Raw genomic sequence first — 23,701 nt, forward strand, 5'->3', positions numbered from 1 at the left:
CGTGAAAGGCACGGAACGCTACATAAAGAGTGGCAAGCAGGATAATGAATTTGGAGGAAACTCTATAAATTTTTTATACCAGACCGGCAGAGAATTCAAAAGGAGCAGCATGGAGAGTGTATGGAACTGGATGCCAGATCCACTGGCATTCCAGAATTACAGATACAATTACCCACCGACAGGGAACTACAACTACGACAGAAAACTGCCCTACAACAATCAGTACTGGTCAGAACAAACTCATTATGTCCACGATTAATGGACGTGCCGAAAAGTCTCCCATTCAAACTATCACTAATAGAGTAACCTCCTTCATCTTTGCCAACATACAAGGACTGAAAACAAGAACAAACAACAAAGTACAGTTCATAAATGGCCTCCTCACGGAGTCAAATGCAGTATTTGGAGCTTTCACAGAAACCCATGCAAGGGAATTGTTGGACAGTGAGATCTGGATTCCAGGATATAACCTATACAGGTGTGATAGGAAAATTAGGTCACATGGAGGAGTGGGTCTGTATATTAGGGAAGACCTTGTATGCTCGGAGCTCCTAAACGTTACAAATGAGGTGGTAGAGGTACTGGGATTAAAAATAGAGAAAATAAATTTAGTGATTATACTAATATACAAACCGCCAGATGCAACGGCTGAGGAATTCACAGAACAGATAAGCAAAATAGAGAATAGCCTTGATAATTTGGAGAACCCGATACCTGATATTATTTTCCTAGGTGACTTCAACTTGCCTAGTCTCAGGTGGAAAATAGCAAACAATAATATTATACCAGGAAATCTATCAGGACCTAACCAACCACAGATTAGAGAACTACTTAGATTCTGTGACAAATTTTCACTCAATCAGCAGATATCGGAGCCAACGAGAAATGAAAATATTCTAGATCTGGTCTTTACGAACAATGAAGACATTATCAGAGACATTACGATATCAGATACCACATACTCAGATCACAAACTCATTGAAGTGCAAATGACCATCAATACTCAGAATAGACCTAAAACGTTGATAAAGCGAGAGGGGCTATTCAGTAAATTCAATTTTAATAATAAAAGGATAGACTGGGAGATAATAAACAGGGAACTTACAAACATTCCATGGGAAACTCTTCTAAGTAATACAAGTCCTACAGAAGGAATAGAAAAACTGACTTCAGAAGCGTATCAAGTCTGTCTGAAACATGTTCCTTTGAGGAAAGCCAGAAAGAGATCTAACGTAGAAAGAGAACGCAGACGACACTATAAACGCAGGAAAAAAATAACGGAACTGCTTATGCAGACACGAATTTCCCGTCAAAGAAGGAATAATTTAAATAGGGAGATTGAAGAAATCGAGCGGAAATTGAAACACTCATATGAAACTGAAGAAAGGCAGTTAGAACAGAAAGCAATTCAGGAAATAAAGAAAAATCCAAAATATTTCTTCTCATATGCGAAATCAAAAGCAAAAACCACTGCCAGTATTGGACCTATTCGTACAAGTGAAGGTTCATACACGGAGGATGACAAAGAAATTAGTGAAATCCTAAAAAAGCAGTATGAGGACATGTTTAGCACTCCAATAAACAACATGAAGGTGGAAGATCCAGACAATTTCTTTATGCGGGATATTCAAACCCCTGTAAATATAACTGATATAAACACGAGCGCACTAAATTTTGAAAAAGAAATTGAAAACATGCCCATGCACTCGGCCCCAGGTCCAGACTCATGGAATTCAATATTTATAAAGAAATGCAAAGTGCCGGTAGCACAGGCACTCAGTATAGTGTGGAGGAAGAGCTTGGACACGGGGGAGATACCAGATGCACTTAAAGTAGCAGACATAGCCCCTCTACACAAGGGAGGGAGCAAAGCATTGGCAAAAAATTATAGACCAGTTGCACTAACATCGCACATCATAAAAGTATTTGAGAGAGTGATTAGGAGTCAGGTCACCAATTTCATGGAGACCAATGACCTTCATAACCCAGGCCAACATGGATTTCGAGCGGGAAGATCGTGCCTCTCACAGCTACTTGAGCACTACGACAAAGTCACTGAGGCATTAGAAGAGAAACAGAATGCTGATGTGATATACACGGACTTCGCAAAGGCCTTCGATAAATGTGACCATGGCGTGATAGCACACAAAATGAAGTCAATGGGAATAACCGGTAAAGTAGGACGCTGGATACTCAGTTTTCTGTCAAACAGGACTCAGCGAGTAACGGTCAACCATATAAAATCTAGTCCAAGTGCAGTGAAAAGCTCTGTACCTCAGGGTACAGTCCTTGCACCGCTGCTTTTCCTTATTCTCATATCAGATATAGACAAAAATACAAGTCACAGCTTCGTATCATCCTTTGCAGATGACACAAAAATCAGTATGAAAATTACCTCGGCTGAGGACATTGAAAAACTTCAAGCTGATATTAATAAAGTTTTCGACTGGGCATCAGAAAATAACATGATGTTTAACAGTGATAAATTCCAGGTACTCAGGTACGGTAAAAATGAGGACCTTAAACATAATACAGAGTACAAAACACAATCAAATGTACCCATAGTAGGAAAACAGCATGTAAAGGATTTGGGAATAATAATGTCTGACGACCTAACGTTTAGGGAGCATAACCAAGCAAATATTGCGACAGCCAGAAAAATGATCGGATGGATTACGAGAACTTTCAAATCCAGGGATCCCATCACAATGGTTGTACTCTTCAAGGCACTTGTGTTGTCCCGTCTTGAGTACTGCTCAGTACTCACTTCCCCCTTCAAAGCAGGAGAGATTGCTGAAATAGAGGGAATACAGAGAACATATACGGCACGCATAGACGCAATAAAGCACCTAAGTTATTGGGATCGTCTCAAAGCCCTCCAAATGTACTCACTAGAAAGGAGACGAGAGAGATATCAAATAATATACACCTGGAAGATACTGGAGGGCCAAGTACCAAATCTACACAGTAAAATAACAACGTACTGGAGTGAACGACATGGAAGAAAATGTAGAATAGAACCAATGAAGAGCAGAGGTGCCATAGGCACAATCAGAGAACACTGTATAAACATCAGAGGTCCGCGGTTGTTCAACGTCCTCCCAGCGAGCATAAGAAATATTGCCGGAACAACCGTGGACATTTTCAAGAGGAAACTAGATTTATTCCTCCAAGGAGTGCCGGACCAGCCGGGCTGTGGTGGGTATGTGGGCCTGCGGGCCGCTCCAAGCAACAGCCTGGTGGACCAAACTCTCACAAGTCGAGCCTGGCCTCGGGCCGGGCTTGGGGAGTAGAAGAACTCCCAGAACCCCATCAACCAGGTATATGTGGGCCTGCGGGCCGCTCCAAGCAACAGCCTGGTGGACCAAACTCTCACAAGTCGAGCCTGGCCTCGGGCCGGGCTTGGGGAGTAGAAGAACTCCCAGAACCCCATCAACCAGGTATATGTGGGCCTGCGGGCCGCTCCAAGCAACAGCCTGGTGGACCAAACTCTCACAAGTCGAGCCTGGCCTCGGGCCGGGCTTGGGGAGTAGAAGAACTCCCAGAACCCCATCAACCAGGTATCAACCAGGTGTACAAGATTCTGAATGATTCCTTACACAGGTTCCTGAACGCTGTTCTGATGTTAGCCAGCCTCGCATATGCCGCTGATGTTATTCTCTTTATGTGGGCTTTGTGTGTGTGTGTGTGTGTGTGTGTGTGTGTACTCACCTAGTACTCACCTAGTTGTGTTTGCGGGGGTTGAGCTCTGGCTCTTTGGTCCCGCCTCTCAACCGTCAATCAACAGGTGTACAGATTCCTGAGCCTATCGGGCTCTGTCATATCTACACTTGAAACTGTGTATGGAGTCAGCCTCCACCACATCACTTCCTAATGCATTCCATTTGTCAACCACTCTGACACTAAAAAAGTTCTTTCTAATATCTCTGTGGCTCATTTGGGCACTCAGTTTCCACCTGTGTCCCCTTGTGCGTGTTCCCCTTGTGTTAAATAGACTGTCTTTATCTACCCTATCAATCCCCTTCAGAATCTTGAATGTGGTGATCATGTCCCCCCTAACTCTTCTGTCTTCCAGCGAAGTGAGGTTTAATTCCCGTAGTCTCTCCTCGTAGCTCATACCTCTCAGCTCGGGTACTAGTCTGGTGGCAAACCTTTGAACCTTTTCCAGTTTAGTCTTATCCTTGACTAGATATGGACTCCATGCTGGGGCTGCATACTCCAGGATTGGCCTGACATATGTGGTATACAAAGTTCTGAATGATTCTTTACACAAGTTTCTGAATGCCGTTCGTATGTTGGCCAGCCTGGCATATGCCGCTGATGTTATCCGCTTGATATGTGCTGCAGGAGACAGGTCTGGCGTGATATCAACCCCCAAGTCTTTTTCCTTCTCTGACTCCTGAAGAATTTCCTCTCCCAGATGATACCTTGTATCTGGCCTCCTGCTCCCTACACCTATCTTCATTACATTACATTTGGTTGGGTTAAACTCTAACAACCATTTGTTCGACCATTCCTTCAGCTTGTCTAGGTCTTCTTGAAGCCTCAAACAGTCCTCTTCTGTTTTAATCCTTCTCATAATTTTAGCATCGTCCGCAAACATTGAGAGAAATGAATCGATACCCTCCGGGAGATCATTTACATATATCAGAAACAAGATAGGACCGAGTACAGAGCCCTGTGGGACTCCACTGGTGACTTCACGCCAATCGGAGGTCTCACCCCTCACCGTAACTCTCTGCTTCCTATTGCTTAGATACTCCCTTATCCACTGAAGCACCTTACCAGCTACACCTGCCTGTCTCTCCAGCTTATGTACCAGCCTCTTATGCGGTACTGTGTCAAAGGCTTTCCGACAATCCAAGAAAATGCAGTCCGCCCAGCCCTCTCTTTCTTGCTTAATCTTTGCCACCTGATCGTAGAATTCTATCAAGCCTGTAAGGCAAGATTTACCCTCCCTGAATCCATGTTGGCGATTTGTCACGAAGTCCCTTCTCTCCAGATGTGTTACCAGGTTTTTTCTCACGATCTTCTCCATCACCTTGCATGGTATACAAGTCAAGGACACTGGCCTGTAGTTCAGTGCCTCTTGTCTGTCGCCCTTTTTGTATACTGGGACCACATTCGCCGTCTTCCATATTTCTGGTAGGTCTCCCGTCTCTAGTGACTTACTATACACTATGGAGAGTGGCAAGCAAAGTGCCTCTGCACACACTTTCAGTACCCATGGTGAGATCCCATCTGGACCAACAGCCTTTCTAACATCCAGATCCAGCAGGTGTCTCTTGACCTCCTCTCTCGTAATTTCGAACTCCTCCAAGGCCGCCTGGTTTACCTCCCTTTCTCCTAGCACAGTGACCTCACCCTGTTCTATTGTGAAGACCTCCTGGAACCTCTTGTTGAGTTCCTCACACACCTCTCTGTCATTCTCTGTATACCTGTCCTCGCCTGTTCTAAGTTTCAATACCTGTTCTTTCACTGTTGTTTTCCTTCTGATGTGACTGTGGAGTAGCTTTGGTTCGGTCTTGGCTTTGTTTGCTATATCATTTTCAAAATTTTTCTTTGCTTCTCTTCTCACACTAACATACTCATTCCTGGTTCTCTGGTATCTCTCTCTGCTTTCTGGTGTTCTGTTATTCCGGAAGTTCCTCCACGCCTTTTTGTTCAGTTTCTTCGCTTCCATACATGCCCTATTATACCATGGATTCTTCTGTTGCTTCTCGGATTTTTCCCTTTGGGCCGGGATGAACCTGTTTACTGCCTCCTGACACTTTTGGGTAACATAGTCCATCATACCCTGTACAGACTTGTCTCTGAGGTCTGTGTCCCAAGGTATTTCACTTAGGAAACTTCTCATCTGTTCATAATTCCCCTTTCGGTATGCCAGCCTTTTGATTCCTAGTTCTTTTTGCGGGGAGATAAGTCCTAGCTCTACCAGGTACTCAAAGTTCAATACACTGTGTGTGTGTGTGTGTGTGTGTGTGTGTGTGTGTGTGTGTGTGTGTGTGTGTGTGTGTGTGTGTGTGTGTGTGTGTGTGTGTGTGTGTAATATTGTATTGACTAACAAATACATTGTCGTTGTTCTCATGTTTCTAATGAATTTTTTTCCATCTTGCAGGTACAGTGATGCCAGAGGTTACTACAGCTGCCTTGTGGTACAGTGTACCGTGTTAGTGGTGTACCCTACAGTACCAGGTACACCAGCCAGTGTACCGTGTTAGTGGTGGTGTACCCTACAGTACCTGGTACACCAGCCAGTGTACTGTGTTAGTGGTGGTGTACCCTACAGTACCTGGTACACCAGCCAGTGTACCGTGTTAGTGGGGGTGTACCCTACAGTACCAGGTACACCAGTGTACCGTGTTAGTGGTGGTGTACCCTACAGTACCAGGTACACCAGCCAGTGTACCGTGTTAGTGGTGGTGTACCCTACAGTACCTGGTACACCAGCCAGTGTACCGTGTTAGTGGTGGTGTACCCTACAGTACCTGGTACACCAGCCAGTGTACCGTGTTAGTGGTGGTGTACCCTACAGTACCTGGTACACCAGCCAGTGTACCGTGTTAGTGGTGGTGTACCCTACAGTACCTGGTACACCAGCCAGTGTACCGTGTTAGTGGTGGTGTACCCTACAGTACCTGGTACACCAGCCAGTGTACCGTGTTAGTGGTGGTGTACCCTACAGTACCAGGTACACCAGCCAGTGTACCGTGTTAGTGGTGGTGTACCCTACAGTACCAGGTACACCAGCCAGTGTACCGTGTTAGTGGTGGTGTACCCAACAGTACCAGGTACACCAGCCAGTGTACCGTGTTAGTGGTGGTGTACCCTACAGTACCAGGTACACCAGCCAGTGTACCGTGTTAGTGGTGGTGTACCCTACAGTACCAGGTACACCAGCCAGTGTACCGTGTTAGTGGTGGTGTACCCAACAGTACCAGGTACACCAGCCAGTGTACCGTGTTAGTGGTGGTGTACCCTACAGTACCAGGTACACCAGCCAGTGTACCGTGTTAGTGGTGGTGTACCCTACAGTACCAGGTACACCAGCCAGTGTACCGTGTTAGTGGTGGTGTACCCTACAGTACCAGGTACACCAGCCAGTGTACCGTGTTAGTGGTGGTGTACCCTACAGTACCAGGTACACCAGTGTACCGTGTTAGTGGTGGTGTACCCTACAGTACCAGGTACACCAGTGTACCGTGTTAGTGGTGGTGTACCCTACAGTACCAGGTACACCAGCCAGTGTACCGTGTTAGTGGTGGTGTACCCTACAGTACCAGGTACACCAGCCAGTGTACCGTGTTAGTGGTGGTGTACCCTACAGTACCAGGTACACCAGCCAGTGTACCGTGTTAGTGGTGGTGTACCCTACAGTACCAGGTACACCAGCCAGTGTACCGTGTTAGTGGTGGTGTACCCTACAGTACCAGGTACACCAGCCAGTGTACCGTGTTAGTGGTGGTGTACCCTACAGTACCAGGTACACCAGCCAGTGTACCGTGTTAGTGGTGGTGTACCCTACAGTACCAGGTACACCAGCCAGTGTACCGTGTTAGTGGTGGTGTACCCTACAGTACCAGGTACACCAGCCAGTGTACCGTGTTAGTGGGGGTGTACCCTACAGTACCTGGTACACCAGCCAGTGTACCGTGTTAGTGGTGGTGTACCCTACAGTACCAGGTACACCAGTGTACCGTGTTAGTGGTGGTGTACCCTACAGTACCAGGTACACCAGCCAGTGTACCGTGTTAGTGGTGGTGTACCCTACAGTACCAGGTACACCAGCCAGTGTACCGTGTTAGTGGGGGTGTACCCTACAGTACCAGGTACACCAGCCAGTGTACCGTGTTAGTGGTGGTGTACCCTACAGTACCAGGTACACCAGTGTACCGTGTTAGTGGTGGTGTACCCTACAGTACCAGGTACACCAGCCAGTGTACCGTGTTAGTGGTGGTGTACCCTACAGTACCAGGTACACCAGCCAGTGTACCGTGTTAGTGGTGGTGTACCCTACAGTACCAGGTACACCAGCCAGTGTACCGTGTTAGTGGTGTACCCTACAGTACCAGGTACACCAGCCAGTGTACCGTGTTAGTGGTGGTGTACCCTACAGTACCAGGTACACCAGCCAGTGTACCGTGTTAGTGGTGGTGTACCCTACAGTACCTGGTACACCAGCCAGTGTACCGTGTTAGTTTTGGTGTACCCTACAGTAACAGGTACACCAGCCAGTGTACCGTGTTAGTGGTGGTGTACCCTACAGTACCAGGTACACCAGCCAGTGTACCGTGTTAGTGGTGTACCCTACAGTACCAGGTACACCAGACAGTGTACCGTGTTAGTGGTGGTGTACCCTACAGTACCAGGTACACCAGACAGTGTACCGTGTTAGTGGTGGTGTACCCTACAGTACCAGGTACACCAGCCAGTGTACCGTGTTAGTGGTGGTGTACCCTACAGTACCAGGTACACCAGACAGTGTACCGTGTTAGTGGTGGTGTACCCTACAGTACCAGGTACACCAGTGTACCGTGTTAGTGGGGGTGTACCCTACAGTACGAGGTACACCAGCCAATGTACCGTGTTAGTGGTGGTGTACCCTACAGTACCAGGTACACCAGTGTACCGTGTTAGTGGGGGTGTACCCTACAGTACCAGGTACACCAGTGTACCGTGTTAGTGGGGGTGTACCCTACAGTACCAGGTACACCAGCCAGTGTGCCGTGTTAGTGGTGGTGTACCCTACAGTACCAGGTACACCAGCCAGTGTACCGTGTTAGGGGGGTGTACCCTACAGTACCAGGTACACCAGCCAGTGTACCGTGTTAGTGGTGGTGTACCCTACAGTACCTGGTACACCAGCCAGTGTACCGTGTTAGTGGTGGTGTACCCTACAGTACCAGGTACACCAGCCAGTGTACCGTGTTAGTGGTGGTGTACCCTACAGTACCTGGTACACCAGCCAGTGTACCGTGTTAGTGGTGGTGTACCCTACAGTACCAGGTACACCAGCCAGTGTACCGTGTTAGGGGGGTGTACCCTACAGTACCAGGTACACCAGCCAGTGTACCGTGTTAGTGGTGGTGTACCCTACAGTACCTGGTACACCAGCCAGTGAACCGTGTTAGTGGGGGTGTACCCTACAGTACCAGGTACACCAGCCAGTGTACCGTGTTAGTGGGGGTGTACCCTACAGTACCAGGTACACCAGTGTACCGTGTTAGTGGGGGTGTACCCTACAGTACCAGGTACACCAGTGTACCGTGTTAGTGGTGGTGTACCCTACAGTACCTGGTACACCAGTGTACCGTGTTAGTGGGGTGTACCCTACAGTACCAGGTACACCAGTGTACCGTGTTAGTGGGGGTGTACCCTACAGTACCAGGTACACCAGTGTACCGTGTTAGTGGTGGTGTACCCTACAGTACCAGGTACACCAGTGTACCGTGTTAGTGGGGGTGTACCCTACAGTACCAGGTACACCAGCCAGTGTACCGTGTTAGTGGTGGTGTACCCTACAGTACCAGGTACACCAGCCAGTGTACCGTGTTAGTGGTGGTGTACCCTACAGTACCTGGTACACCAGTGTACCGTGTTAGTGGTGGTGTACCCTACAGTACCAGGTACACCAGTGTACCGTGTTAGTGGGGGTGTACCCTACAGTACCTGGTACACCAGCCAGTGTACCGTGTTAGTGGTGGTGTACCCTACAGTACCAGGTACACCAGTGTACCGTGTTAGTGGTGGTGTACCCTACAGTACCAGGTACACCAGCCAGTGTACCGTGTTAGTGGTGGTGTACCCTACAGTACCAGGTACACCAGCCAGTGTACCGTGTTAGTGGGGGTGTACCCTACAGTACCAGGTACACCAGCCAGTGTACCGTGTTAGTGGGGGTGTACCCTACAGTACCAGGTACACCAGCCAGTGTACCGTGTTAGTGGGGGTGTACCCTACAGTACCAGGTACACCAGACAGTGTACCGTGTTAGTGGTGGTGTACCCTACAGTACCAGGTACACCAGCCAGTGTACCGTGTTAGTGGGGGTGTACCCTACAGTACCAGGTACACCAGCCAGTGTACCGTGTTAGTGGTGGTCTACCCTACAGTACCAGGTACACCAGACAGTGTACCGTGTACCTACACCACCCGTGCTACAGGAAAAGGAAGGTCAACCTTTAACAAAGTTCCGCCATGAACTGCTGGCTCCTGCCTCCCAGGGTGGGTGGCAGGCTCCCAGGGTGAGAGGCAGGCTCCCAGGGTGGGTGGCAGGCTGCCAGGGTGGGAGGCAGGCTCCCAGGGTGAGAGGCAGGCTGCCAGGGTGAGAGGCAGGCTCCCAGGGTGAGAGGCAGGCTCCCAGGGTGAGAGGCAGGCTCCCAGGGTGGGTGGCAGGCTCCCAGGGTGGGTGGCAGGCTCCCAGGGTGGGTGGCAGGCTCCCAGGGTGGGTGGCAGGCTCCCAGGGTGGGTGGCAGGCTCCCAGGGTGGGTGGCAGGCTCCCAGGGTGGGTGGCAGGCTCCCAGGGTGGGAGGCAGGCTCCCAGGGTGGGTGGCAGGCTCCCAGGGTGAGAGGCAGGCTCCCAGGGTGGGTGGCAGGCTCCCAGGGTGAGAGGCAGGCTCCCAGGGTGGGAGGCAGGCTCCCAGGGTGGGAGGCAGGCTCCCAGGGTGGGTGGCAGGCTCCCAGGGTGGGTGGCAGGCTCCCAGGGTGGGTGGCAGGCTCCCAGGGTGGGTGGCAGGCTCCCAGGGTGGGAGGCAGGCTCCCAGGGTGAGAGGCAGGCTCCCAGGGTGGGAGGCAGGCTCCCAGGGTGGGAGGCAGGCTCCCAGGGTGAGAGGCAGGCTCCCAGGGTGAGAGGCAGGCTCCCAGGGTGAGAGGCAGGCTCCCAGGGTGAGAGGCAGGCTCCCAGGGTGAGAGGCAGGCTCCCAGGGTGAGAGGCAGGCTCCCAGGGTGAGAGGCAGGCTCCCAGGGTGAGAGGCAGGCTCCCAGGGCGAGAGGCAGGCTCCCAGGGTGAGAGGCAGGCTCCCAGGGTGGGTGGCAGGTTCCCAGGGTGGGTGGCAGGCTCCCAGGGTGAGAGGCAGGCTCCCAGGGAGGGTGGCAGGCTCCCAGAGTGGGTGGCAGGCTCCCAGGGTGGGTGGCAGGCTCCCAGGGTGAGTGGCAGGCTCCCAGGGTGGGTGGCAGGCTCCCAGGGTGGGAGGCAGGCTCCCAGGGTGGGTGGCAGGCTCCCAGGGTGGGAGGCAGGCTCCCAGGGTGGGTGGCAGGCTCCCAGGGTGGGTGGCAGGCTCCCAGGGTGGGTGGCAGGCTCCCAGGGTGGGTGGCAGGCTCCCAGGGTGGGTGGCAGGCTCCCAGGGTGGGTGGCAGGCTCCCAGGGTGGGTGGCAGGCTCCCAGGGTGGGTGGCAGGCTCCCAGGGTGGGTGGCAGGCTCCCAGGGTGGGAGGCAGGCTCCCAGGGTGAGAGGCAGTCTCCCAGGGTGGGTGGCAGGCTCCCAGGGTGGGAGGCAGGCTCCCAGGGTCACTTCTATATCTTCCAGCAACTGGGCAATTCTCCCGACACAAGTGACTCATTAAAGATCATTGCCAGAGGCACGCTGAGGGCCTGTGCTGCTTCTATTAGTATCCACGGTGATACTTTGTCTGGTCCAACTGCTTTAGTTGCATCTAGAGTTGTCAACTGTTTCATTACCTCCTCTGCTGTCACCTCTATATCTGATAGTCTTTCATCTAGGGTAACCCCTTCCAACAATGGGAGCTGCTCAGGCTCGGTAGTGAACACTCCATGGAAACTGGCATTCAGTGCCTCGCAGATTTCCTTGTCACTTTCAGTATATGCCCCCTCTGTCTTCCTTAGTCTTGTCACTTGGTCCTGCACTCACCTTCTTATGTAACTACTAGCTGTCCCCGGCCACGCATTGCTGTGGGTCAGCAACGTTCCCCGTCCCCTCGTCCTCCCCACCATTCCCCACTCTCTCATCTGATGCATTCCAAAATGATCTGATGTTCCCATCAGAAAATTGGGAACATCAAATGATCTGATGTTCCCATCACTGAAATATAAGAAAAACAGAAAAAAAACGAAATGAAAAACAATGAAAAAATAAACTATACTCACGAAATGAACGGTATGGTAAACAACACAGCTCAATTCCAACGCAATGTAACACAAAATAATTAAATCAAAATGAAAACAAATCGATATCTATGAAAATTCAATCTCTCAATGCAATCGGAAACACTGAAATGGAATCGTAACATATTTTGTATAGCATGTGTTGCTCTTACGTGCAACAGATGGCGCTGTTTCTTAAAAAAAAATAATGTTTTTACCTGTCACAGGTGTGACATGTATATAGTAGGGATATAAAATCCCGCTCGTATGCGAATGGAACATTCTATGAAAATTTCAAAGCAATCGGTTATGAACTTTCAGAGATTAGCGATATGGAACAAAGGAACATCTACATTGTTATTTATATAGATGACGTAACTTAGGTTGCTATTTGGCTTTGTTAAGAATATCGTTCATTTGGTTTGATTAAAAAAAAGGTAAATTGTGTATATGTTTGACTTAAAGATCTGAACTACACCAAGTCTTTTGTAGCGTCTCTGGTGGTCAAGAGGTCTATGAGGATTGGATACTTCGAACCCACACACACCAGACCTGTTATCCTCCACACACACACACACACCAAACCTGTCATCCTCCACACATACACACCAGACCTGTCATCCCCCACACACACACACCAGACCTGTCATCCTCCACACACACACACACACACCAGACCTGTCATCCCCCCCACACACACACACACACCAGACCTGTCATCCCCCACACACACACACACACCAGACCTGTCATCCCCCACACACACACACACACCAGACCTGTCATCCTCCACACACACACACACCAGACCTGTCATCCCCCACACACACACACACCAGACCTGTCATCCCCCCCCCACACACACACCAGACCTGTCATCCTCCACACACACACACCAGACCTGTCATCCTCCACACACACACACACCAGACCTGTCATCCTCCACACACACACACACACACACACACACACACACACCAGACCTGTCATCCCCCCCACACACACACCAGACCTGTCATCCCCCCCCCACACACACACCAGACCTGTCATCCCCCACACACACACCAGACCTGTCATCCCCCACACACACACACACCAGACCTGTCATCCCCCCACACACACACACCAGACCTGTCATCCTCCACACACACACACACCAGACCTGTCATCCTCCACACACACACACACACACCAGACCTGTCATCCCCCCCCACACACACACCAGACCTGTCATCCTCCACACACACACCAGACCTGTCATCCTCCACACACACACACACACCAGACCTGTCATCCTCCACACACACACACACACCAGACCTGTCATCCTCCACACACACACACACACCAGACCTGTCATCCCCCACACACACACACACCAGACCTGTCATCCCCCACACACACACACACCAGACCTGTCATCCCCCACACACACACACACCAGACCTGTCATCCCCCACACACACACACCACACCTGTCATCCCCCCACACACACACCAGACCTGTCATCCTCCACACACACACACCAGACCTGTCATCCTCCACACACACACACACACACACACCAGACCTGTCATCCTCCACACACACACACACACCAGACCTGTCATCCCCCACACACACACCAGACCTGTCATCCCCCACACACACACCAGACCTGTCATCCCCCCCACACACACACCAGACCTGTCATCCTCCACACACACACACCAGACCTGTCATCCCACACACACACACACACACACCAGACCTGTCATCCTCCACACACACACACCAGACCTGTCATCCCCACACACACACACCAGACCTGTCATCCCCCACACACACACCAGACCTGTCATCCTCCACACACACACACCAGACCTGTCATCCCACACACACACACACACCAGACCTGTCATCCTCCACACACACACCAGACCTGTCATCCCCCACACACACACACCAGACCTGTCATCCCACACACACACACACCAGACCTGTCATCCCCCCACACACACACCAGACCTGTCATCCCCCCCACACACACACCAGACCTGTCATCCCACACACACACACACACCAGACCTGTCATCCCACACACACACACACCAGACCTGTCATCCCCCACACACACACACCAGACCTGTCATCCCACACACACACCAGACCTGTCATCCCCACACACACACACCAGACCTGTCATCCCCCACACACACACACCAGACCTGTCATCCCCCACACACACACACACCAGACCTGTCATCCCCCACACACACACACACCAGACCTGTCATCCCACACACACACACACACCAGACCTGTCATCCCCCCCACACACACACCAGACCTGTCATCCCCCACACACACACACCAGACCTGTCATCCCACACACACACACACACCAGACCTGTCAATCCCACACACACACACACCAGACCTGTCATCCCCCACACACACACACCAGACCTGTCATCCCCCACACACACACACACACCAGACCTGTCATCCCCCACACACACACACCAGACCTGTCATCCCCAACACACACACACACCAGACCTGTCATCCCCCCCACACACACACCAGACCTGTCATCCCCCCCACACACACACACCAGACCTGTCATCCCCCACACACACACACACCAGACCTGTCATCCCCCCCCCCACACACACACACACCAGACCTGTCATCCCCCACACACACACACCAGACCTGTCATCCTCCACACACACACACACCAGACCTGTCATCCCCCACACACACACACACCAGACCTGTCATCCTCCACACACACACACACCAGACCTGTCATCCCCCCCCACACACACACCAGACCTGTCATCCCCCCCACACACACACACACACCAGACCTGTCATCCCCCCCCACACACCAGACCTGTCATCCCACACACACACACACACCAGACCTGTCATCCCCCACACACACACACCAGACCTGTCATCCTCCACACACACACACACACACCAGACCTGTCATCCTCCACACACACACACCAGACCTGTCATCCCACACACACACACACACCAGACCTGTCATCCCCCACACACACACACCAGACCTGTCATCCCCCACACACACACACACCAGACCTGTCATCCCACACACACACACACACACACACCAGACCTGTCATCCCCCACACACACACACACCAGACCTGTCATCCCCCACACACACACACACCAGACCTGTCATCCCCCCCCCACACACACCAGACCTGTCATCCCCCACACACACACACCAGACCTGTCATCCCCCCCACACACACACCAGACCTGTCATCCCCCACACACACACACACCAGACCTGTCATCCCCCACACACACACACACCAGACCTGTCATCCTCCACACACACACACCAGACCTGTCATCCCCCACACACACACACACCAGACCTGTCATCCCCCACACACACACACACCAGACCTGTCATCCCCCCCACACACACACCAGACCTGTCATCCCCCCCACACACACAAGACCTGTCATCCCCCCCACACACACACACCAGACCTGTCATCCCCCACACACACACAAGACCTGTCATCCCCCCCACACACACTCACCAGACCTGTCATCCCCCACACACACACACACCAGACCTGTCATCCCACACACACACACACACACACCAGACCTGTCATCCCCCACACACACACACACCAGACCTGTCATCCCCCACACACACACACACCAGACCTGTCATCCCCCCCCCCACACACACACACACACCAGACCTGTCATCCCCCCCCCCCCACACACACACACACACCAGACCTGTCATCCCCACACACACACACACCAGACCTGTCATCCCCCACACACACACACCAGACCTGTCATCCCCCCCACACACACACACACCAGACCTGTCATCCCACACACACACACACCAGACCTGTCATCCCCCACACACACACACCAGACCTGTCATCCCCCCCACACACACACACACCAGACCTGTCATCCCACACACACACACACACACACCAGACCTGTCATCCCACACACACACACACACACACCAGACCTGTCATCCCCCCCACACACACCAGACCTGTCATCCCCCCACACACAACACACACCAGACCTGTCATCCCACACACACACACACACACACCAGACCTGTCATCCCCCACACACACACACCAGACCTGTCATCCCCCCCCCCACACACACACCAGACCTGTCATCCCACACACACACACACACACACCAGACCTGTCATCCCACACACACACACACCAGACCTGTCATCCTCCACACACACACCAGGAGAGACAGCAGGGGGGGGGGTGAGAGAGGACCAGTAGAGCCAGCAGTTAACTAGAGTGCCTCTCCACCACAGCTCAGAGTCGAGGCATCAGTAGAGAGAGCCCAAGAGGTTTGATGTTCCCAGGGGCTCCCCTGTCAACCACTGGGGTCAAGTCCCTCTGGGGTCAAGTCCCTCAGGGGTCAAGTCCCACTGTGGTCAAGGGTGACTGTGTGCGGGCCTAATGGAGGAGTTACTTGAGATACTGGAGTCTGAGGACGACCCGTTTGGTGATGAGTAGTTCCTCTGGGCTGTGTTTATCATTAGTATTATACATGGTATAAAAATACACGCCACTGTCAGATAGAAGAGTAAATGGAGACATGATCACTACCTACAAAATCCTCAGGGGAATTGACAGGGTAGATGAACTATTCAACATTGGTGGGACACGAACAAGGGGTACACAGGTGGAGACCGAGTACCCACATGAGCCACAGAGACGTTAGAATGAACTTTTTCAGTGTGGGAGTAGTTAACAGGTGGAATGCATTAGGCAGTGATGTGGTGGAGGCTGACTCCATACACAGTTTCAAGTGTAGATATGATAGAGCCCAATAGGCTCAGGAACCTGTACACCAGTTGATTGACAGTTGAGAGGCGGGACCAAAGAGCCAAAGCTCAACCCCCGCAAGCACAACTAGGTGAGTACACCCCCTACACACGCCCCCGCCCCTACACACGCCCCCGCCCCTACACACACCCCTACACACGCCCCCTTAATTAATGGGGTAATAAGATAAGGGAACGCGGAATTACTGTTCATTACTTGATAAATATGTCTTAAGGCCAAGAGATTAGAACTAACGTGGCGGGTCCCCCTGGAGTGTAGTGTCCCCTGGAGTGTAGTGTCCCCTGGAGTGTAGTGTCCCCCTGGAGTGTAGTGTCCCCCTGGAGTGTAGGGTCCCCTGGAGTGTAGGGTCCCCTGGAGTGTAGTGTCCCCTGGAGTGTAGTGTCCCCTGGAGTGTAGTGTCCCCTGGAGTGTAGTGTCCCCTGGAGTGTAGTGTCCCCTGGAGTGTAGTGTCCCCTGGAGTGTAGTGTCCCCTGGAGTGTAGTGTCCCCTGGAGTGTAGTGTCCCCTGGAGTGTAGTGTCCCCCTGGAGTGTAGTGTCCCCCTGGAGTGTAGTGTCCCCTGGAGTGTAGTGTCCCCTGGAGTGTAGTGTCCCCCTGGAGTGTAGTGTCCCCCTGGAGTGTAGGGTCCCCCTGGAGTGTAGTGTCCACTGGAGTGTAGTGTCCCCTGGAGTGTAGTGTCCCCTGGAGTGTAGTGTCCCCCTGGAGTGTAGTGTCCCCCTGGAGTGTAGTGTCCCCCTGGAGTGTAGTGTCCCCCTGGAGTGTAGTGTCCCCCTGGAGTGTAGTGTCCCCTGGAGTGTAGTGTAGTGTCCCCTGGAGTGTAGTGTCCCCTGGAGTGTAGTGTAGTGTCCCCTGGAGTGTAGTGTCCCCTGGAGTGTAGTGTCCCCTGGAGTGTAGTGTCCCCCTGGAGTGTAGTGTCCCCTGGAGTGTAGGGTCCCCTGGAGTGTAGTGTCCCCTGGAGTGTAGTGTCCCCTGGAGTGTAGTGTAGTGTCCCCTGGAGTGTAGTGTCCCCTGGAGTGTAGTGTAGTGTCCCCTGGAGTGTAGTGTAGTGTCCCCTGGAGTGTAGGGTCCCCTGGAGTGTAGTGTCCCCTGGAGTGTAGTGTAGTGTCCCCTGGAGTGTAGTGTCCCCTGGAGTGTAGTGTCCCCTGGAGTGTAGTGTAGTGTCCCCTGGAGTGTAGTGTCCCCTGGAGTGTAGTGTCCCCTGGAGTGTAGGGTCCCCTGGAGTGTAGGGTCCCCTGGAGTGTAGTGTAGTGTCCCCTGGAGTGTAGGGTCCCCTGGAGTGTAGTGTCCCCTGGAGTGTAGTGTCCCCTGGAGTGTAGGGTCCCCTGGAGTGTAGTGTCCCCTGGAGTGTAGTGTAGTGTCCCCTGGAGTGTAGTGTCCCCTGGAGTGTAGGGTCCCCTGGAGGTGTAGTGTAGTGTCCCCTGGAGTGTAGTGTAGTGTCCCCTGGAGTGTAGTGTCCCCTGGAGTGTAGGGTCCCCTGGAGTGTAGGGTCCCCTGGAGTGTAGTGTCCCCTGGAGTGTAGTGTCCCCTGGAGTGTAGTGTCCCCTGGAGTGTAGTGTAGTGTCCCCTGGAGTGTAGTGTCCCCTGGAGTGTAGTGTCCCCTGGAGTGTAGTGTCCCCTGGAGTGTAGTGTCCCCTGGAGTGTAGTGTCCCCCTGGAGTGTAGTGTCCCCTGGAGTGTAGTGTCCACCTGGAGTGTAGTTAGTGTCCCCCTGGAGTGTAGTGTCCCCTGGAGTGTAGTGTCCCCTGGAGTGTAGTGTAGTGTCCCCTGGAGTGTAGGGTCCCCTGGAGTGTAGTGTCCCCTGGAGTGTAGGGTCCCCATGGAGTGTAGTGTCCCCTGGAGTGTAGTGTCCCCTGGAGTGTAGTGTCCCCTGGAGTGTAGTGTCCCCTGGAGTGTAGTGTCCCCTGGAGTGTAGGGTCCCCATGGAGTGTAGTGTCCCCCTGGAGTGAAGGGTCCCCTGGAGTGTAGTGTCCCCTGGAGTGTAGTGTCCCCTGGAGTGTAGTGTCCCCCTGGAGTGTAGTGTCCCCTGGAGTGTAGTGTCCCCTGGAGTGTAGTGTCCCCTGGAGTGTAGTGTCCCCTGGAGTGTAGGGTCCCCTGGAGTGTAGGGTCCCCTGGAGTGTAGTGTAGTGTCCCCTGGAGTGTAGGGTCCCCTGGAGTGTAGTGTCCCCTGGAGTGTAGTGTCCCCTGGAGTGTAGTGTCCCCTGGAGTGTAGTGTCCCCTGGAGTGTAGTGTAGTGTCCCCTGGAGTGTAGTGTCCCCTGGAGTGTAGTGTCCCCTGGAGTGTAGTGTCCCCTGGAGTGTAGTGTCCCCTGGAGTGTAGGGTCCCCTGGAGTGTAGTGTAGTGTCCCCTGGAGTGTAGTGTCCCCTGGAGTGTAGTGTCCCCTGGAGTGTAGTGTCCCCTGGAGTGTAGGGTCCCCTGGAGTGTAGTGTCCCCTGGAGTGTAGTGTAGTGTCCCCTGGAGTGTAGGGTCCCCTGGAGTGTAGTGTCCCCTGGAGTGTAGTGTAGTGTCCCCTGGAGTGTAGTGTCCCCTGGAGTGTAGGGTCCCCTGGAGTGTAGTGTCCCCTGGAGTGTAGTGTCCCCTGGAGTGTAGTGTCCCCTGGAGTGTAGTGTCCCCTGGAGTGTAGGTCCCCCTGGAGTGTAGTGTCCCCTGGAGTGTAGTGTGTCCCCCTGGAGTGTAGGTCCCCTGGAGTGTAGTGTCCCCTGGAGTGTAGTGTCCCTGGAGTGTAGTGTCCCCTGGAGTGTAGTGTCCCCTGGAGTGTAGTGTCCCCTGGAGTGTAGTGTCCCCTGGAGTGTAGTGTAGTGTCCCCTGGAGTGTAGTGTCCCCTGGAGTGTAGTGTCCCCCTGGAGTGTAGTGTCCCCTGGAGTGTAGTGTAGTGTCCCCTGGAGTGTAGTGTCCCCTGGAGTGTAGTGTCCCCTGGAGTGTAGTGTCCCCTGGAGTGTAGTGTCCCCTGGAGTGTAGTGTCCCCTGGAGTGTAGTGTCCCCTGGAGTGTAGTGTCCCCTGGAGTGTAGTGTCCCCTGGAGTGTAGGTCCCCTGGAGTGTAGTGTCCCCTGGAGTGTAGGTCCCCTGGAGTGTAGTGTCCCCTGGAGTGTAGTGTCCCCTGGAGTGTAGTGTCCCCTGGAGTGTAGTGTCCCCTGGAGTGTAGGTCCCCTGGAGTGGGTCCCCTGGAGTGTAGTGTCCCCTGGAGTGTAGTGTCCCCTGGAGTGTAGTGTCCCCTGGAGTGTAGTGTAGTGTCCCCTGGAGTGTAGGTCCCCTGGAGTGTAGTGTAGTGTCCCCTGGAGTGTAGTGTCCCCTGGAGTGTAGTGTAGTGTCCCCTGGAGTGTAGTGTCCCCTGGAGTGTAGTGTCCCCTGGAGTGTAGGTCCCCTGGAGTGTAGTGTCCCCTGGAGTGTAGTGTCCCCTGGAGTGTAGTGTCCCCTGGAGTGTAGTGTCCCCTGGAGTGTAGTGTCCCCTGGAGTGTAGTGTCCCCTGGAGTGTAGTGTCCCCTGGAGTTGTAGGGTCCCTGGAGTGTAGGTGTCCCCTGGAGGTAGTGTCCGCTGGAGTTAGTGTCCCCTGGAGTGTAGGGTCCCCTGGAGTGTAGTGTAGTGTCCCCTGGAGTGTAGGGTCCCCTGGAGTGTAGTGTAGTGTCCCCTGGAGTGTAGTGTCCCCTGGAGTGTAGTGTAGTGTCCCCCTGGAGTGTAGGGTCCCCTGGAGTGTAGGGTCCCCTGGAGTGTAGGGTCCCCTGGAGTGTAGGGTCCCCTGGAGTGTAGTGTCCCCTGGAGTGTAGTGTCCCCTGGAGTGTAGTGTCCCCTGGAGTGTAGGGTCCCCTGGAGTGTAGTGTCCCCTGGAGTGTAGTGTCCCCTGGAGTGTAGTGTCCCCTGGAGTGTAGTGTCCCCTGGAGTGTAGTGTCCCCCTGGAGTGTAGTGTCCCCTGGAGTGTAGTGTCCCCTGGAGTGTAGTGTCCCCTGGAGTGTAGTGTCCCCTGGAGTGTAGTGTCCCCCTGGAGTGTAGTGTCCCCTGGAGTGTAGTGTCCCCTGGAGTGTAGTGTCCCCTGGAGTGTAGTGTCCCCCTGGAGTGTAGTGTCCCCTGGAGTGTAGTGTCCCCTGGAGTGTAGTGTCCCCTGGAGTGTAGGGTCCCCATGGAGTGTAGTGTCCCCCTGGAGTGTAGGGTCCCCTGGAGTGTAGGGTCCGCTGGAGTGTAGTGTCCCCTGGAGTGTAGTGTCCCCTGGAGTGTAGTGTCCCCTGGAGTGTAGTGTCCCCTGGAGTGTAGTGTCCCCTGGAGTGTAGGGTCCCCATGGAGTGTAGTGTCCCCCTGGAGTGAAGGGTCCCCTGGAGTGTAGTGTCCCCTGGAGTGTAGTGTCCCCTGGAGTGTAATGTCCCCCTGGAGTGTAGTGTCCCCTGGAGTGTAGTGTCCCCTGGAGTGTAGTGTCCCCTGGAGTGTAGTGTCCCCTGGAGTGTAGTGTAGTGTCCCCCTGGAGTGTAGTGTCCCCCTGGAGTGTAGTGTCCCCTGGAGTGTAGTGTAGTGTCCCCTGGAGTGTAGTGTAGTGTCCCCTGGAGTGTAGTGTCCCCTGGAGTGTAATGTCCTTTGGAGTGTAGTGTCCTTTGGAGTGTAGTGTCCCCTGGAGTGTAGTGTCCCCTGGAGTGTAGTGTCCCCTGGAGTGTAGTGTCCCCTGGAGTGTAGGGTCCCCTGGAGTGTAGGGTCCCCTGGAGTGTAGGGTCCCCTGGAGTGTAGGGTCCCCTGGAGTGTAGGGTCCCCTGGAGTGTAGTGTCCTCTGGAGTGTAGTGTCCCCTGGAGTGTAGGGTCCCCTGGAGTGTAGGGTCCCCTGGAGTGTAGTGTCCCCTGGAGTGTAGTGTAGTGTCCCCTGGAGTGTAGGGTCCCCTGGAGTGTAGTGTAGTGTCCCCTGGAGTGTAGGGTCCCCTGGAGTGTAGTGTAGTGTCCCCTGGAGTGTAGGGTCCCCTGGAGTGTAGTGTCCCCCTGGAGTGTAGTGTCCCCCTGGAGTGTAGTGTCCCCTGGAGTGTAGTGTCCCCTGGAGTGTAGTGTCCCCCTGGAGTGTAGTGTCCCCTGGAGTGTAGTGTCCCCTGGAGTGTAGTGTCCCCCTGGAGTGTAGTGTCCCCCTGGAGTGTAGGGTCCCCTGGAGTGTAGTGTCCCCTGGAGTGTAGTGTCCCCCTGGAGTGTAGTGTCCCCCTGGAGTGTAGGGTCCCCTGGAGTGTAGTGTCCCCCTGGAGTGTAGTGTATTGGTTGTATGATTGTATTGTTGTATGACGGTATTGTTGTATGACTGTATTGTTGTATGACTGTATTGGTTGTATGGTTGTATTGTTGTATGGTTGTATTGTTGTATGACTGTATTGGTTGTATGACTGTATTGTTGTATGACTGTATTGGTTGTATGGTTGTATTGTTGTATGACTGTATTGTTGTATGACTGTATTGGTTGTATGGTTGTATTGTTGTATGGTTGTATTGTTGTATGACTGTATTGGTTGTATGGTTGTATTGTTGTATGACTGTATTGGTTGTATGGTTGTATTGTTGTATGACTGTATTGGTTGTATGGTTGTATTGTTGTATGGTTGTATTGTTGCATGGTTGTATTTTCTTTGAGTTGTTGTATGCCTACACTACCCTAACTGTTGTATGCCTACACTACCCTAACTGTTGTATGCCTACACTACCCTAACTGTTGTATGCCTACACTACCCTAACTGTTGTATGCCTACACTACCCTAACTGTTGTATGCCTACACTACCCTAACTGTTGTATGCCTACACTACCCTAACTGTTGTATACCTACACTACCCTAACCTAACCTAACCTAACCTAACCTAACCTAACCTAACCTAACCTACCCTAACCTACCCTAACCTAACCTAACCTACACTACACTAACCTAACCTAACCTAAACTAACACAACTAAGTCAATAATTTATGTTCCTAATATAATATAATAATCAAATAAACTAATTGGAAACAATTTATTGAAAATAAAGAAAATAACTCGGCCTATTAGGCAAATCTGACCTTGCATAGTAGGCTGAGAAGTGCGTTTTGGCTACTAGGTACGACATATATATATATATATATATATGTATATATATATATATGTATATATATATATATATTGAAGATTTTGCAGATGATATAAAAATTTGGTGGTAATTTGTCCATTACACAAAACACTTGAAGATAAATTAAATAAAGTTTTAAAAATGGGCGAATGATTGACAGGTTCAATTTAATGCTGAAATATGAAAAGTTTTTACTTGGGTTAATAACCGTATTCACTAGTTCAATTATGGAATAAATTATTGGCCGACACAATTCACTTGAGATCGATTGTTTCAAGCGTAGGACAGACATATGAATGAGCCAGCTACATGCTCCAATAGGCGTGTGCAATTTCATCTATCACGTGGGTATAAACAGGAGTCTTGGTAATGGAGTAATGATTTATTATTGAAAATAATAATATAAATTTATGAATCATGTCCCAAGGCTGCTCGTCCGACGGGACGATGAAGTAATAGGACGATGATTGAAGTCATTACATAGTGACGTGTAGACGAGCTACAGACGAGGACCACTATCGTAGCGATATGGTAAAGGATGACCAAGATATCGAGCGATACAGCGCGATATCTTCATCCTACACGCCATGAGGAGCCATCGTCTGATCTTGTAACTCGTCACTAGTATCTTCCGCGTGAACCTGGACTTGTACCGTGACATGTAGGAG

The 23,701-nt window shown here is 52.2% G+C and overlaps 1 protein-coding gene across 1 annotated transcript in view; it reads left to right on the top strand.

Annotated features, from left to right (window-relative positions):
* LOC138350580 (protein qua-1-like) overlaps window positions 1-23,500 on the top strand; it is a 106,109-nt gene extending 82,609 nt beyond the window's left edge. The window contains exon 3 of the mRNA XM_069301598.1: window positions 23,461-23,500. Coding sequence (XP_069157699.1) covers window positions 23,461-23,500 — 40 coding nt within the window. The remainder of the gene's footprint in view (window positions 1-23,460) is intronic.
* Window positions 23,501-23,701: the final 201 nt, after the last annotated feature.

The sequence above is a fragment of the Procambarus clarkii genome, chromosome 46 (assembly GCF_040958095.1).
Source record: "Procambarus clarkii isolate CNS0578487 chromosome 46, FALCON_Pclarkii_2.0, whole genome shotgun sequence".
Classification (NCBI taxonomy): domain Eukaryota; kingdom Metazoa; phylum Arthropoda; class Malacostraca; order Decapoda; family Cambaridae; genus Procambarus; species Procambarus clarkii.